Genomic DNA, 18,300 nt, shown 5'->3' on the forward strand with positions numbered 1-18,300 from the left:
TTCATGAATTTTTTAAAAAAACCTTTGCCTTCATCCTTCAAAGCATATCACTTTTACTTCTAACACCAGCGCTGCTACTTGTTTTCTATAATAGTGACTCCATTTTCTATGTTTCTGTTTCCCAAAGTGTAGGTAGAAAATGTATGAGTCTATCCTTAGGGAAGAATTCTATTCTCCAAACCACATGGCAGTTCTCAGCGTGGATATTCCGCTGTTCCGACATAAGCAGAATCCCCCAGGAAATTTATAGTACTCCAGCAGCCATCGCAGCTAACGTGTAACTCTGCAGAACAATAAGGAGTGAGCCGCTCCAAAGAGCCCATGACAGTCCTAGAAGCTATTTGAAACAAATTCTTTTATTGACAGAAAAGTGGAGAACTAAAGACAAGTGCTCGAGCAAATGAGAGCAGGAGACCAAACATGAGTATACCAGGGAGAAGGAGGAAAGGGATCAGCTGTCATTTCATAGCATGTTTTGAAAAAACTCACAGGAGGTAATATGAAAGTTCTCTTGAGAGAATTGTAAAGAAAAAAAGTCTACCTTTTTAAAGCTAGAGTATTGTAAATGTGCCAAGTTAAAAAAAAAAAAGTGAAACATTTCAGGTTTGGAAGGTGAGTGTATGTATATGTCTCTGTCTGCCTGTCCCTGTGTCTATGTGTGTGTGTATGAGGAGGGATGATTCTTCGTTGAATATGGTTTAGCTGACAATCTTTGAACATTTTTTTTTTCCTTTTCATTTATTTTTGTCTGTTTTTGTGACCGGCAACGGATCGCAACCCTCAGTGTTGCGCCCGTACCGGACCGGGACCGGCTATGGGATCGCAACCCCCGGTGTTGCTCCCGCACCTTGCTCAGCCAGTGAGCGGCCGGTCTGTATGTGGGATCCGAACCCTCGGCGGGAGCGCCACCGCGCTTCCCAAGCGGTGCACTATAGCAGTGCGCCACCGGGCTGGCCCAATCTTTGAACATTTTTATCTGAGAGAAGTATCTACAGTGTTACAAATATTTGCACTGACTTGTGTATAGCCTCCCCCTGCCACACCCCAAACTTCTCACCCACCAAGGAGTCTATGACCTTCACAAGCCAAAACACCAGGATACACTTTCAGCAAGGCAGCTAATTTCCCAACTGGGAGAAGCCATTAGTTTGAAGTTATCTCTCCAGGTGCCACTGTGAATACCACAGATTTGCTAATATTTAATAGAAGCAAGGCAGCATCAGGTTGGAGGAGCTGGGTTATGATTAAGATGTAAGTTTTATAATAAAGTGATAGGCTTTGGACTATAATTGGGATTGGGCCTGGGAACGGCTGGCAGAGCAAAGGAGAAAAGTCATGAGATAAAGAATGAAAATGAGAGTCCCTGCATCATGAAGCAAGAGAAAAATCCTGTAATATTTAAACATGTTTTGTGCTGTATGGGATTCTAGAAACAAAATATTAGAGCAGAATGAAGATGGCTACATGTGTCACTTGAGACCTTTGCCAGGGAAGTGGAAAGACTAGTGAGAGCAGAGAGAAAGGTCCTCCGGGACTGTGACCTAAAGGATAATCTGACTACACTCTGCCATAATAATACCAGGTAACATTTACTGAATACTGTGTGCCAGGAACTCTGTAAATAAATGCTTTATCCCGACTAGCATTTCATTAAACTTTTTACAATCTCCATTGGGAAGATACCATTTTCCATCTGTTTTATAGATGTGAAAATGGAGACCTAGAGAGATTAAGAATTTGCTGAAGGTCTTTACTCAAGGTTAATGGTGGAGCCAGGAGCTGAATTGAGATGGTGGTGTGTGGTGCAGGTAGAAACTAGCTTAGCTGATGAGGTCACACCTCCTTGAGAAGTTGACATGTGAGAGGCAACCCAGGAAAGTGTGTTTCAGTAGAGGGTTGGGGCAGTCAAAGACGTTCACACAGGCTGGGGTATTCAAAGATCAGCCAGGAGATCAATGGGCTGGAAAACAATGGGCAAGGCAGAGGACAGCAAACAATGAAGTTGGAGAGCTTGTGGGTGACCAGATTATTAGGGCTTTGAAGACCTTGGAAGGAATTTGGCTTTTCTCCAAAATGAAATGCAAGTCAGTTACATTAATTTGCCTATGTTTATAACTAGAATCACACTGGATTGGGTGAGAAAGAAAAGTTATTAGGGAAGTAGGAAAGGCCATTCTCCTGGAAATGTGGCCAGAGTCAGAGCTGGGGGTGGGTGGGCAGAAGATGTTTCGGAAGGTCCATCAGTGGTGATCACAATGTGGCTGTCAACCCAAGAATGTGAAATGAGTCAGGAGTCTCAGTGTAGAATGAAAGGCCACGAACCATCCATTTCCATTAGGATCTATTGATGCAGTGAATCTAATAACAGGCAGAGAAAACCAGCTGCTCAACATTAGAGGAATGGGTCAAGATAACTGTTTTCCACCAAGTTATTGAAGAGAAATTCTGCGTTTTGTACTCTATTTTTTAAAAGCACATCCATTCATTAGGAGTGGTGATGCTCAGGAAGCTGACTCATGAAGGCTGCCTGGCTGATTGCTCAGCTTGAGAAGTTTATTGCTTTGAAAAATTGACCCCTTAAGGATGTGGGAGAAAGGAGTGCAAATAAAATAAAAGTTTTAAGGAAAAGCAAAAAGACAAGCACCACATTTTCTAATGGAGCCGAAGTTTTACCACTCAATTAATTTCAGAGTCAAGGCCCAATTTTAATTCTGAATCACCTTCTAGTTTTACTTATAAAGGACTTTTCATTGAGCCAAATTAAGTAGATGGAGGTCCAGTTGTTTATTATCTAGCATTAAACCATTCTTACAAAAAGACACCTGTGCAAGCCATTTGGCTCTAGTCAACTATTTTTTTTACATTTTAATTATGAATATAATTAAGATGAGTTAAGAGACAAGCTAGGCATTAGCCATAAAATTTCTACTTTGCTAACACACACACACACACACACAGAGAGAGAGAGAGAGAGAGAGAGAGAGAGAGAGAGAGAGAAAGATTAAAAAGCAACCACAACAAAAACCCCACCAAGTCCGTGAGAATGTTAGCTTGCAGTGGAAACTTTAGATAGGGAGTCTTTGTAAAATTTATCTTTATTTCTATTTCAAATTTCCTTGAATAGTACAGTAGAGGATATTTTTGTACTACATTATTTTTAAAATATCTGATTTTTTTGCATGAACCTTTAAACCCTGCTTCTTTCTCCAGTTTTAAGGCAATTTGTCACTATCAGGCTTTCATGTTTAGCAACCATTTTAGTCAAGTGCCTTGCAAGCTCTGTTTCTTTTCTCCCAAAGAATGTCATCATGGAGTCGATGATGCATCAGAGATAGTTTGACCAAAGGGCAAGACAACGTTATGAGTAAAGAAAATATTTGCAAATATACTTAACTGGCTTTTTTCCCTAACTACCTCTTAAAAGTATACTTTAAAGGCAAAATGGCCTGGTGGCCATAGGAAAAACCATTAGAACATGTAATAGATATTTTTTACCATAGGACAATGTCTTCAATGTCAATTATTTTTATATGAGGAGGGTGTGACTGACATATATACAGGAAAATGAGTTGTGTTTAAGGACTAGGTATGGGGTACACTCTCCCTTTGGTGACTAATAGCCTGCATCTTAATGTTCTTAGTCAATCTTATGGATACCATTTCTCACAATTTGTTTTCTGCTTAATTAATCAACATTTACAAAAACTGCTTATTAAAAAATATACTGTCTTCAAATACATGTGTGACTGCACCCTTTAAATTAAAGACTTGTATCTAACATCAGTACTATCTCAATTTATCACTGGCTTGCCAAATCTCCAAGTGTTCTATATATTACATATGTATATGTATATGCATATTTATCAAATAAACACCAACAAACACAATATATAATATGTATAATTATACAGTATTTACTTAGAGAAACTAGAATAGATGACGAAACAGATGAACCAAAAGATTATTTTGAACAAGAAATTAGCATTAATTGCATTCCAGTGAGTCCAATGTAATCACAAGGGTCTTCAAAAGTAGAAGATGGAGGCAGAAGAATATCAGAGGGAGGTGTGAATATGTAAAAGGTCAGAGTAATGTGATATGATGTGAAAAGAACTGGATGTGCCATTGTGGGCTGTGAAGGTGGAGGAAGGGGGCCATTAACTCATGCATGTAGGCAGCCTCCTCTAGAAGCTGGAAAAGGTAAGAAAAGGATTCTCCTTTAGAGTCTCTGGAAGGGAATGCAGCCCTGCTGATGCTCTGATTTTAGTTCAGTGAGACTGTGTCAGACTCTGTCCTAAAGAACTGTGAGATAATAAATTAATGTTGTTTTAGGTCACTGAGTTTGAGGTCATTTGTTATGGCAGCTATAGGAAACAAATACACATGTTATTTGGGAAAGAGTGGCTCTAACTCAGAAAGTAAAGAGAAGTCCCTGGCTGTGCTCCCTGAAGCATTCCTAGATGCCACCATTTCAATATGAATTAGGAAGACAGAAGGCTCTAGAAAAGAGGCATCCTGGAAAAATGGGACTGTATAGAATACAGTGTCAGAAAAGAGTAAGGACATTATAAAAGAAGGAATGAAAAGCAAGGAAAATGAAAAGCAATCACAAACTCCAGGCAAAATAAATTAAAAATCTACACAAGCAAATCATGATCCAACTACAAAGGAAACCATTGGTGCCAAGAGTTTATGCAATTTTGGAGGTAAAACAATAGATTATATTTAACCTAGAGAGGAATATTCTTTGAGAAGGGAAGAGTTGTGACAATGGGCTCAAAAGAAGGAATCTTTGCAAAACCACTGGGATAGGCAGTGTACAATACTTACAGAGTCATGATAATTCAAATGTAAATGTTGTTTACTAGTTTTATAATTAGACAAACCACTGAAGACTTAGAACAGTGATTAAAATTTAGCGTAGTTAATAATGAATGGTTGACTGTGACAGAAAGGAGGAGAGATAAAGGAAAGGGTGGAAAGAATATGTCACCTTCCAAAGGGAAGAGTTAGCAGATATTGTGGAGTGTTGAGGAAACAGGAAACAGAGGTTTAAGCATATTATTTAGCATTCGAATATAATAACATGATTACCAAATATTGAGGGGAGTGGAGTAGACCGAATTAGCATTTCATATTAGGTAATAAAAGATATTATCCATGGTTGATAAATCAAAAGTAGAGATATTATCTAGAATTATGAAAGTAACCAGTACAGAAGATAAAAATGAAATAGTTAAATGAGGTTTCCACTCATGAGCAGGCCTGGGGATGTGAAATGATAGGGCCCAATACTCTGCTTTTTATCATAAACTCTTCTGTATGATTTGGTTTGTTGTGTGTTGTAATTTGATACAAGTAAATGATTATAAAAAAGAACACTAATAAAAATAAACTTGAAATAGTTATTCATATGAAACAAGAAAATAACATTGTACATATCCAAACAAATTTCAAAAGGAGATGGGTGAGCAATTGGTTACAGAAATAATAGAGTGAAGAGTTAAAAATGTCCTCAAAGAAGGCAACATTGAAAGCACCCATTTGGTGGTAAAAGTTAAAACATTGCTCATTCTTGGGAGATTTTACTTTATTTCTAACTTAAAACTCTAATACCTTTTTAATTCTTTGTAAAGAATTGGTTGTGGTCTTATATAGGATATACAGGCCTTATATAGATCAATGGAACAGACAGATATTTGGCAACAGCTAAGTTACTCATTCCTCAAAGCAATGTAGGACGATGGAAGTATTTGCATTTTAGAATCTGGTGCTGAATGTTAAGTCTAATTTTTTGAGCTATGTGAATTTGGGACTCCTTTAAAAAATTGATTTATTTTTAAATCATTTATTGAGTGTCTAATATAGAGTAAGAAAAATGTTGCCTTATTTAATTCTCACAGTAAGTCTATGAGCTAGAAATTATTGTCCACATGATCCTTCCATTTCTCCAATATCTTCTGCTTTGTTATTTTGGGGATTAAGCAAAACAATTATCAGAAAATGCCAGTGAGTTTTTCTCCTTTCTGTCTCTTTCCTGGGAACTTTGGAAAATGCATATATTAAAACAGAAAAGACGCCTCATGATGTCTCTTTTCTTTGGATCTGTAGAGTTACCAGAGTGAAAAAGATGAGAAAAGAGGTAAACTTAGTACATTCCTAGGATTTAGATCTACTGGAAATGTCCAGGGCCCCTGCAGACTTCCAGACACAAGATTGCATCACCTATCATAAAACTCTATAGCTGTGTTTTTCTACCCAGTTCACATTTACAGTACTAATAAGGCCTTCAGCACCAGTCATTTCCAGGGAATTAAGTCCTTGCAGTCAGTGGGTTAAATGCCCTCAAAATAACCTGCAGGTGACCCAATTGCATTGACCTCAAGTACAGAATTTCAGATCAATAGCTGCAGTTCTTGGATTCTGAAATATAAAACAATCTCTAGTGTTTTTGTTACCCCAATGAGTATTATCAGACAGGGGATCACTATGGCAATTGTAAGTTCTTATGATATTAATGTTTGTTTTTGGTCCAAAAAGAAACTATTTTAAAAAGTAAATGCCTTCTGTTCACTCTCCTTAGAATATGTAATGATGACTTTCAAACATAAATGAGAATTAAAAGTAATTCAAAAGCACAAGTGGTCATCAACTGCTTGTACTAGAAATAACATTTCTTCCTTAGATGCAAAATTTTCCAGGTGGATGAAAAATTCCTTTTGGTCAATTCACCTTTTGACTCTGCCATGAAAGAGTAAAGGATCTCTTAATTTGGGACCAAATAAAAATGTTAAGCCTTCACAAACTGGGCTTGGGAAAGTGAAAGAGAAAAAGGAAATAACATTATGTTAACATGAACTGAGACATTGACTGGCACTGTATTCTGCTCATTTCTAAACAAAGAACAGAAACTACTTTAGGTATTTACACCAACAGAAGGAATTAATTTGATGCAGGAGACTGGTTACCCAAATGATGAAGAAGCTGAGAGCCAGATAAGGAAGAGTGAGGTAATCAAGAAATTAGCCACGCAGGAACCTCTTTAAGGGCTAAAGGGGCAGGGAAAGGAAGGTCTGAATCACCAGATGGATGCTGGGTCCAGAGTGGGCCCATCCTTCTACAGCTAAAGCCGTGGAGGGGATGGAGCCTCTGGAAAGGAAGCTATCTGAGGCAGATGGGTGGGCAAGGGTGAGGAGGTGGGGGGATGAACTGATGAACTGGCTGGCTTTTGCCTTCCCCCTGCCCCCACTATCTCCTGCCAGTGGCTTCCACTGGCTCAACAGCAAGAAGATAGCCCTCAAGAGCACCTGTGAAATACAACTGGCTAGGTTCAGCCCTGACGTAGAAGAAAGCACAGAAGGGAAGGGCGAGGATCTGAGTGCAAAGAGACCCAAACTCAGCCTACATGGTCATCCCCTGTGAATTCACTTTGCCTGGTTTGTCTCTTTTCACTTAAAGCGAAAAATTCATGGGTGGATCTCATGAGCTTCTTAAATGTCCAAATTTTACAAGAGACAATGTGAGCTATAATAAAGCCCAGCACCCCTCTGGGACTGGATATGAATGTCCTTATAATTTTGAAAGATTTTTTAGTTCAATTGGTGCACAACAGAACAAAAGCACCTGCTCTGGTGTGGTTTTTACCATTGCTAAGGAAGTAGGTGGCCATTCTCCCATCACTTAAGGATATTTAAAGATGAATTACAACCTGTCATTTACCCTGAGTCAAGAACATGCTTCAAGGTTATGCCAAAAATTCATGAGTTAGTAAATGTATGTCTCTGTCGAGCATCGTAACACATTTCTTAGCCATATTACCCTGTTGGTTTGTCCCTCCATCTTACCTATTAAAAATAATGACATTCTACTATTTTGAGTTATTTAAGGCAAAGTTGCTAAGTGTTTAGTCTGTTTGGGCTGATAAAAAATACTATACCCTGAGTAGCTTAAAAACAATGGAAATTTATTTCTCACAGTTCTGGAGACTGAGAAACCCAAGATCAAGGTGCTGACAGATTCAGTGTCTGGTGAGGGCCCACTTTCTGATTCATAGACGGCAACTTCTAGCTATGTCTTCACATGGTAGAAGAGGTGAGAGTTCTCTCTCAGGCCTCTTTTAAAAAGGCAGTAATCCAATTCATGAGAGCTCCCCCCTCATGACCTAATCACCTTCCAAAGGTCCCACCTCCTAATACCATCAACTTGGGGGTTAGTATTTCGACATATGAATTTTGGTAGTGTACAAACATTCAGACTACAGCACTGAGTTTGATTCTCCTTGCCTTGAGCAATGAAGGAAAAACTCTCCTATCTCGTCTCTTCCAGATTTACTTTCTCAAACAAAGCTCATCTGGAGAAACACTGTTCGCATTTGTATTTTTAAAGGACTTTCTTAAACACTATCTCATTCATTCTCACCATAACTCATTTTCATAGGGATTAGCTGAAACTCTTGCTACAGCCATCAGTCTCAATAGCATTCTGCCTGACTCAACTCTACCTTGTTCAGTTCTGATCACATCTGTATTTTCGAAATTCTATCCAATTTAGACTTAAGTCTAGGATATCCCAGGGATGGTCCCATTCTTTATAGAAATTCAAAGGACACATCCTCACATGGGTTCTCAGGGCCTGCTTTCCATCTCTCTAAAGCTAAGGGAATGGCTTGTCGAATATCTTTTGAATTAGGTGAACTAAAGGAAGCTTAAATGATGGGTATCCTGTATCATAGCCCCCAAAGCAGCACACATGCAAGTGTGTTTCCAAATGAGATAATTCTCACTTGAATGTATGGAGATATGATGTAAAATCTGTACGACTTCTTTAAACACACACAATCAGAGATAGTACCCACATGTAAGTCCTTCCAATTTCCTGCCAGCATGCTGTCCCAGCACTGGGAGGGTTTGCCATGCTTACATATTCTAAGACAGAGCATCAGAATAAACTGTTGTGGAAGTGCATGCTTGTTTATTTTTCTTTTATTCCTCCTTTTTAATTGAGCTTATGAGATCCTGGGAACTATAAAATATTGCTCTTTTTGAGAAGTGGAGAGCTCATGAAGTGAAAAGTCATGACAAGGGATAAGAACTCCAGCCTCAACTCAAAATCCATAGTAAGAGTACTATTACTACATAAAACAACAGCAACAGCAACAGCAATAACACCACCAACAAAATCTGAAACTGTGAGCCGGCAACAAGAGAAAGACTTAGGAGAAAAATCTCTTCCTTATTCCTCTTGATATCATTTTGCCAGAGCTTTCAACAAGTGTGAAGACTATTGTGAATAAAAAACAGAATAAAAGGTCATCTACAGGGGCTGTTCTCCAACATGGGCCCGCCAAATACCCATTCCCACCAATGGAAACACAGCACACATAGCAGTCCAAGATCAGACCTCCTAAGTAGAACATTTTTCTCTTGAAGGTTTTTCTCCTTGGGACTTTAATTAAGCTCCTGCCAGGCTTGCAAGCTTTTCAATTTTACCTTTCTTTCTTCTTTCTTTCTTTTTCCTCCTCAAATCAGCTTGCTTGCCAAGAAACTTTTCCCAAGCTGTCACAGTTATGGTAAGCGTACCATAAGATATTAAATTTAGATATGCAATGGTAGTTGCTTCTCCATGGATCAATAGCAGAAGTTCCATTGCACATGGAAAAGATTTTCATTCATTCATTCATTCATTCATTCATTCATTCATTTATTTTTACTTAAGTATGTGTGCTTTATGAATAAGAAAGTAATAGAAAAAGAAGCATCATATAAGCAATATAACTCACACCCCCAGAAAGTCACTAGTTAGAGAAGAAATTTGCCATTACTTGGTTTGATGCTTACACTGCTCATAAGCAAATTGTAGCCGACTATTTACTAGTGTTGGTGGGTGAGGGGTGAGTGAGCCAAGAGAACGTGATGCCTCAGTCAACGATTTAACACATATTTAATGAAACGTAATATTGAATTTACCTAGTTTCCTTTTCAAGACCCCTTTGTACTCAAACTCATTGCAATTCTGAAAGTACAAAGGGGTGTGAAAGGTAACCCCTTTAAAGCAGATTCATGAAAAGCTATTCTCATTTGAGGAGGCTTAGTTAAAAATTGCCATCCCAAATAGAATGCCATCTTCTTTTTTTTTTCTTTCCTTAATTTATTTTTTTTAAAACTCAGATAATATTGCAGGGCCAGAAATAAACCATCAAAAACACAAAAACTAAAATGGAAGATATGGAGCATTGGGGATATTATCTATTCTCCATGATTATTATTACCATCATTCTTATTATTTACTTGACATTCCACGATGCCGGGTTATTCCACCAGCTGCTCCTTCTCGGAGGTACTTACTGATCGCCTCCACAAACCGCTCAAAGAAACTGTAAGGAAAGAGCGGCTCAGGCAGCTCCCGGAAAAACATCTTCAGTGCTCCGGTGACAACGTGGATGTCCTCCCACTGGCTGTCGTCCAAATTCAGCTTCTCTTCTGGGAAAACACGAGGAGAAATGGAACAACTGGTTTTAATGAAACAATTACAAGACACTAATTATTATGTTAATGTTTGCCTACTATCATCAGCAACCGTTAACAGCCTTCTGCACCTAGAGGTTTGGTGCTGTGCATGTTTTTTTTTCTTCCCCTTTTTTTTCCGTAGGAAGGGAACATTTTCAATGGAATACCATCTGTAGGAATGCAGCTTACAAAAAAAAACAAGAGACACAAAGAGACAGTGCCATTGACGCAGTGTGTCAGATACATTTATTCCCATAATGCATCAGTATGAAAATTAGCATCACAGCTCAACATGATTCAAAGCTATTTGGTTTTGAGGCCGAGGGGCTAAGAGTTGCCAATGATGGCCGGCTCGAGGGACCGGCCTAAAGGCCTTGCTGAGCCAACAGGAGACATATGCTAAACATGGCAATAGAAAATGAGTTATTGCTTTACATGTGTTAGCCTTGCTATGTACAAGGGAATAATGGGTAACACTTTTTTCCTTTTTTTGCCTGAATATAAAGTCAGCAAGGAATAGAATACTGAGTGAGAAAGGATATTAATTCCTTCTTACTGCTTAACAATATCTTTTTTTTTTTAGTTTTCATTTCAGTGAGGAAAATGTGCCCAGCAACAATATTAGACAGACCCCTGTTGGCCTACGTAGGCTATGCAAAGCTGTCAAAAACGATAACACGCTAAAGACAAACCACAAGTGCTCACCAACTCTTTTCAGAAACAACAGAAATGTTTGCTTGGGAAGTTTGAGTGAGTTGAGACATTGGAATATTTATGAAAATAAATGCCAAAATGAAGGTTTTTAGTTGAAATAAAGTGTACTGGGCAATTATTTTCTTCCTTTAGGCCCTCAATATGAAAGCCTGGAATCATTCTTACCCAAGAAGTGGATGCATTAGTGTCTGAACGTGGCATCTTTACATACAATTAAAAGGCAGCAAGGCACAAAGGCGTTGCTGTTGACCCACAGGATTTGTCTTTCTAAACATGCATCACGGAAAAGATTTTGGATTCTGGGCTTAATGAAAACTAAAGCTAATCATTTTAGGCAATCTGAGGGTTAACTGAAAAGCAGAGGATCCTGGCAAGAACTTAACAGGTATTTGGTCACCTGTAATATTGTTTCATTACTGATGTCTTGTGCTTACACTCACACGCCTTCTCAGTGACAGTTGTATGAACGCAGAGGAGCATTTTGCACCAGAAATGTAAGAAAAGCTGAGAATTGTCACTGTAGGGATTCTCGGCATGGAATGTTTTGCTAATAGTGTTCATATCCTTTTAAAAATATTAGCCCAGATCTTTATCGGATTCTTTTTTTCTACATGGGCTATTATTTCCAGAGGTAGTAAGTGACGTTCCTGCTCAATAGTATGTTTGTAAAGAGAAAGAATGAAGGTGGATCTGTTTATTTCAGATGGATTATTTTCTTCTTCCCTTTCAGTCTTCATTCCTACCTCAATCATAACACAATAATATGATCCACAACAAAATCAGCAGAGGAGACCTTCCTTCTGCCCTGCAATCATTTTTGATTGATTGTATTTCAACAATTAGTCTTTTATTTGGCTACACGCTATTGAAATAAGCCGACAGCATCTTAGCAGGCCAGCTTTAAACAGTCAACTGTTAACAATAGCATCAAAAAGGGAGACCTGATGGGGTTTACTGTCACTTTAAAGAACGGGGTTTTCACATTGTTGAAATCTGTCAGATATTTTGAAATGTCCCTCTCACTATGGTGCCACACCCCCTGCGTGCCCTTATAATAAAATTGGTTTTACTCCTGATTAAATCATTTTCTCCCTACCCACTACCATACTTCTCATAATGGACCTGTGCGCTCTACAGCTGGTGTTCTTCCCATGGTACCAATTCTTACTTTATCTTTTAAGCACTTTGCTGCTAAGATCTCATGCAGAGTGCTTATGTTTTGTTAAGAGCTTCATTCTTAGAGAAATAGCTTAACACATGTTCTAAAAATGTTGTACAACTTATTGCTTAAAACACATTTAGAAAATGTATAAGTACTGTAGTTTTGGCACTGAACTTTAAATGGAAACCTAAACACACACACACACACACACACACACACACAATAATCTCTAACAAAAATTTATCAGTCCAACACAAAATGCCATATTGGTGCATAGGTTTGAGATCGCTAAAGGAAAGTGTTCAGCAGGTAAAAAAGAGAATGATTTTTATCTTCAGCAAGAAAACAACAACAATGAAAACAAATCATTGTTTAATCAAAGGAAAACACCACTGATATTAGTCACCTCCACGTAAATAAGAGTTAATTCAAGTGAATGTGATCATGGAATATTTCAATATATTTAAAAGAAAATTAACCAGTCAGTGAATACCATTTGATTATGCTCACTTAGATGCTATATGATATCAGTATCAACTTGTGTCACTTTAACCAATATTTCTACTATAGATACCTATGCAGTCTTATTTAAAGGAAAAAATAATAGGTAGACCTCCAACAGGTAGCTTAAATAAACAATATGGCAGGTAGTTGGAAAGAGTCTTTTGGAATATAATATCTAATTTTTATACCAAGTTTTTAATAACCAACCAAGGTTAAGATCCTTTATAAAGGATGTTTAGGCATAATTTTTCAAGGCCACTGTGATTTATCTAAACTTACAATTACGGCCATAAAATACGCCTCCTCATGAAGCCAACCAGTAATCCTATCCTGGTGTTAACAGGTATCATTGCAAATACATTTGTAATAAATTTGAATCCATAGAAGTTACTCAACAGATATTGATTTATGAAGTTTACTTTAGGTGGGCAGGGAACTAGAAAATTAGATACCCACATGCTGAGGTTTCCTTAATATGAACTTAAGAGTTGGTAATTATTATTGACCAAGTGAAAACCTTTTACAGAAGGAAATTCATATGACTACATTCAAGATACTTTGCAAAAAAAACCAATAAGCACCGATTATTTAGTGCTTAAATTATACCGTGGACTATGCTATGTACTTTACATTGATTATCTAATTTAACTTTTTCTGAAAAATAATGAGGTAGATGCTATTGATATTACCATACCCATTTTACAGATAGGGAAAATGAGGCATGCATAGATTAAATAACTTTCCCATTGTTGACAAGTGATGAAAACAGGTTAAGGATCCAGTAAGTCCCTACTATATTCAGAAGCACTATGTTCAGACAATCTTGGCTGGAAGAAGCAGAAAGGGAAAAGGCAAATAAACAGTAACTGCAAGTGGTAGTAGATTGACTGTTACTTCAAAGATAGTGATTTTTACATTTTATACCCAAATGTCTTACCTGAGGCTATGCTTTTACCTGTAAACTGACTCTGATCTTTTGTAATTACTCATTTATAGAAGGCTCAGATGTTATATAAACAGATATAAAACAAATTGGTAATAAAAAGAAAGTGCATTAGGAAAGGGGCAGAGATAGAGCAAATTGTTATATGGTGACAGGGTGAAGAGGAAATATGAGTGGAAGAGATTATGCAAAACACCCATTCCAGGCCTGCGTTTTATCACAAATTCATTGTATTTTATTCATTTCTTTTTTTTTTATTTGTGAAATGAGGATGGTTAGAAGGATAATTGTTGGTATCAAATGGAAAAATGTATCTGAAAAACATTTGGAAAGCATAAAGAAACAAACATATCCAAGATGTCACTATGATGGGGAAGGTGAATAAGGGCCAAAAAGGCGAGACATATAAGGGACTAAGGCAATGCAAATGCTGAGCAAATATTGGAAACCACCTTGGTTGTTTTAGACGATTTATCTCAGTGTGATGCCATTTGTCATATGGGATCAACAAAAACTTTACATGCTGGAGTGCAATTCTTGGAAGAAGTCTGATTGAAGCAAGGTATCTCACAACCCTAAACTCATAATCTGTGCTGGTTTCTCCTGGCCCACTAATTAGGCTATCTTACATTTATTTGGGTTATGGCTTTTGTCTTAAAGCATATAAATAGAATTGAAGGTGGGTCAAGCTCCAGAATCCAAAAACTGTTTGACTTTTATGAGATCACAAAAATATACCTAGATGTTGTATCCAAACAAGGCTGTCTTGAAATGCCCTTTCTTAAAGGGTCTTTAGTGAATTTTATTTACTTTTTAAGTAAAAACATTTATAGTTTTTATAGCAAGCTAAAAAAGTTACATTTGAAAGGAACATTTGACAATAGCTAGAAGTATTAGGATCAACTTTTCTTAAAAAGAACTGAGAGACAGACCTTTGATAGACATAGTAGGTCAATGGTAGTTTCCAAGGAAAAAGGAGCATTTGAATATCAATAATAGTTTAACCACCACTTTCCTCTTGTATTATATATTGCTCTATAAATTGGCATAACCAAAAGTTGTAATATTAGGTCAAATTTTACCTAGACTCAAACAGTTGTAACCTAGCGTTGGTTGAAATGTGGCTGCACTTGAAAAATCCAGAATAAAATAGTAAGATGAGAGTAAAAAGGTAATTCTCCTTTGCGTACTGAAAAACAAGTGCTTTTTTACATTGTAATGTTTTTCAAGACACTTTTAAAGCTTCTTTCCAACTTTTATTTTACTGTTGTGATTTTAAAAAAAAAAGGAAAAGACATCACAACTTTCCCAGGAAACGGAGAGAATAGCTCTGATTTCATTAAAATCGTGACAAGAACCTCTTACATTGTGAACTCTCATAAAGGCTGTGGCATCTGCTTCCTAAGAAGATGACCATTTGGAACCTTATCTGAAAGGCCTGCTGGGTACATGAAAGTCATGTCATGAATGAAAGAGATGCCAGAGGGACTATTGATCCCCCAAATAATAATATGTGTAGCTATAAAATCAAACTGGAAGATTAGATATTAAAGTGGATAAAACTACACTATTTATCTGTAAGGATAGAGCTGATTTTTAGTTTAGTGTTTATAGAGTGGATCAAAAGGAAGTTGGTTGAATCATTCGACTAGCTCAACCTTTCCTTATGCTGGCTCCTTAAAGTGACAGTTCAATCTGATTTCTGGTGGATTAGAGAGGTTCCAAATCCTCAAACACAGTGACGTAAACCCTGTGCCCAAAGCAGCATCTTTGTATGTCGCACTAGCTAAAGCCCCTTTCCTATGACACCTTGGCTGTAACTTGAGACTTCACTGAGGGCATTATTTTAGAAAACTAGACCAATTGGCCAGTTAATTTTTTGTTCACTTAATTTTTATTAAACAAACATAGATTGAATGGAGACTACATACCAGCTACTGTGCTATGTGCTTTTTAGAGCTACAGCTGTTGAGGCTGTTTTATATTCCTCAAAGGAGAGGGCTTCACTAGGTCCCCAGAAATAGTAAAAGTGAATACAGATAAAGCTCTAGACATTTTACATATTATTTCTATCCCCTAGAATAATAGTCTATTGACCTTGATGACAAGCAGGGACAAACTCAAAGAACATACATATCATTCCCAAACTGTATGTTATGACTGTGCAAGTCCCCTCCCATCCCCAAATTCATATGTTGAAGTCTTAACCCCCAGTACCTCAGAATGTGACTGTATTTAGAGATTGGGCCTCTAAAAATGTAATTCAGGTAAAATGAGGTCATATGGGTCCCAATCCAATACGACTGATGTTCTTTCATAATAAGAGATTAAGACACACACGGGGAAGACCGTGTGAAGACACTGGAGGAAACTGGCTATCTACAAACCAAGGAGAGAGGCTCTAAAAGAAATCAACTTGCTGATAGCTTGATCTCAGATTTGTAGTCTCCAGAACTGTGAGGAAACAAATTCCTGTTGTTTAAGCCACCCAGTCTGTGGTACTTTGTTATAACAATCTTCATAGATCATGTTTAAACATTTCCTCAACACAAGGGCTATGCCACAAAGGCAAAATACAGTGTACAAACAGAGATAGCTGTTACGTAATTCCAGTTGAATAAAATTAATTACCTATATTCCAATTTAAAGATGGAATTAGTTTAAAAATTGCTTGCCTATTCAGGCTCAACCTAACTATTTCAACTGATTTGCTCTATAAACATGCAGGATACTCTCTAGTGTGGTTTCCAGACAAATAATAAAACCATAACAGCTATTTGCTGTCTCATTTTTTTCCAACTGCTACTTCTAGAGTAAAAATATTTTATTGTTGCTATAACCAAAGTACTAGAGAACATTTAAAACCTTCTCAGGAAAAACTCAACACAAGCCAAATCTACTGTCTATGGCCATGGCATCTATCAAAGAGAAAAGAGGACAGTGGTTTTAAATATGAAACTTGGTACTTCCAAACCAGAGAGATTTATTCCTCACAATCTATCACAGTAACCCCAGGAGGCTATCAAGAGTCTGATGTTTGAGGAGAAGATAGTTGGACCTGTACATGGAATGGGTGATTCTGTCACCTGGTTTTGTGGGACCTGCTTGAAGTAGAAAAGAGGAAGGAAGTGAGGAAATAACCATAATTATTTTAAGATATTAAAACTTAAAAAAAAAGAGCTTTTGTTTCTTAATGGCAGATGGGATATTTTGGCACGCCACATTGGCTTGCTTCCTACCTACTTCATATTGTGGGTTTATCTTTGGAAATCATATGAGAAGCCCAAGGCATGCAAATAATGTCACAGGCTAGTATGAAATAATCTTAGTTTCTCTTTTTGAAGGAGGTGGAGCAGTCTTCTACTACATCCAGTACAGGAAGTGAGTCAGGAATGAGAATGTCTTCTTTTTATTTCTCTTCAGATTTCATTTGAATGTAAATAATAGCATAATAAATAGGTACAACTGAAACTTTTGAACCATGCACCACAGATGGAAAATGGAAAATATAACAAATGTGTCATTGCTTTGTGCATTTCTAATTTATAATGGCATACCATAAACCATCTTCCCATCATCATAACTCCATGCATAATGCTACCTTATAAAATGATATTATTGACATTATGCTTCTCTCCAGGCTTCTAGGTATTTTATGTAGGCATCTGAAAAGAGGTAGTCCTGCTTAGATTCTAACAACAACAACAACAACAAAAATGAACTGACTTTTCTTAACATTAGGATCATAAAAAAATTGATGTATTTCATGGTACCAATATATATTTCTTTAGTTCCTTTCTTTACTCAAAGCTTCCAACACTGCTCTTATTTCCATTTAGTCAAAGGCTTTTTGTGCTCTACAGACACGATGCACAATGGTTCATTTTATTTGACCATCTTCTCCAAATAGATTCTGAATTTGCTTGAATTCCATGGATGATTTCATACATTACATCCTACAAAGGGGAGAGAATCTGTAGGACTAAATTTCAACAAAGTCATTTTTGAAAGCTTCCTTCGTATTGCTTCTAAATTTCAACACCATTGCTATTTGTTCCCTCCAAGATATATTACATTTGTAAATATCAAGTGGAGGGCCAGGCCAAAACATGTGTCATAATGATACCTAGGAAATAAATACAACTAATTACTGCAAATGCCCATATGCAGATAACATGTCTACTGTAGGTACATGTACATATATAGAAGTTACTTAACATTCTGGCGTCCTTACTCACCAAATGAGAACTTGTCAAATGGGAACTTCCAATTTTGTGTGAGAACTAAGAGAGGTAACATATGAAAAAGACCTTGTACAGGCTTTTTATATCATTATTAAAATATTTATTTGGACATTATATTCTTTGTCAACTAAACTTTGGAAAATGTTTTCAGAATCTAATATAATTTCTGGCTGTCATTCCCCTTACTATATTGTTGCTATACGTAGGGTTAGAAATGGCAAAATTGAG

The 18,300-nt window shown here is 37.2% G+C and overlaps 1 protein-coding gene across 1 annotated transcript in view; it reads right to left on the reverse strand.

The window, feature by feature from the left end:
* Positions 1 to 18,300, reverse strand: part of ARHGAP15 (Rho GTPase activating protein 15) — a 571,811-nt gene that overhangs the window by 119,089 nt on the left and 434,422 nt on the right. Inside the window, exon 11 of the mRNA XM_008567489.1 lies at positions 10,344 to 10,478. Within this exon, the coding sequence (XP_008565711.1) occupies positions 10,344 to 10,478 (135 nt within the window). The remainder of the gene's footprint in view (positions 1 to 10,343; positions 10,479 to 18,300) is intronic.

This window comes from Galeopterus variegatus, unplaced genomic scaffold, assembly GCF_000696425.1.
Source record: "Galeopterus variegatus unplaced genomic scaffold, G_variegatus-3.0.2 Scaffold323, whole genome shotgun sequence".
Lineage (NCBI taxonomy): Eukaryota > Metazoa > Chordata > Mammalia > Dermoptera > Cynocephalidae > Galeopterus > Galeopterus variegatus.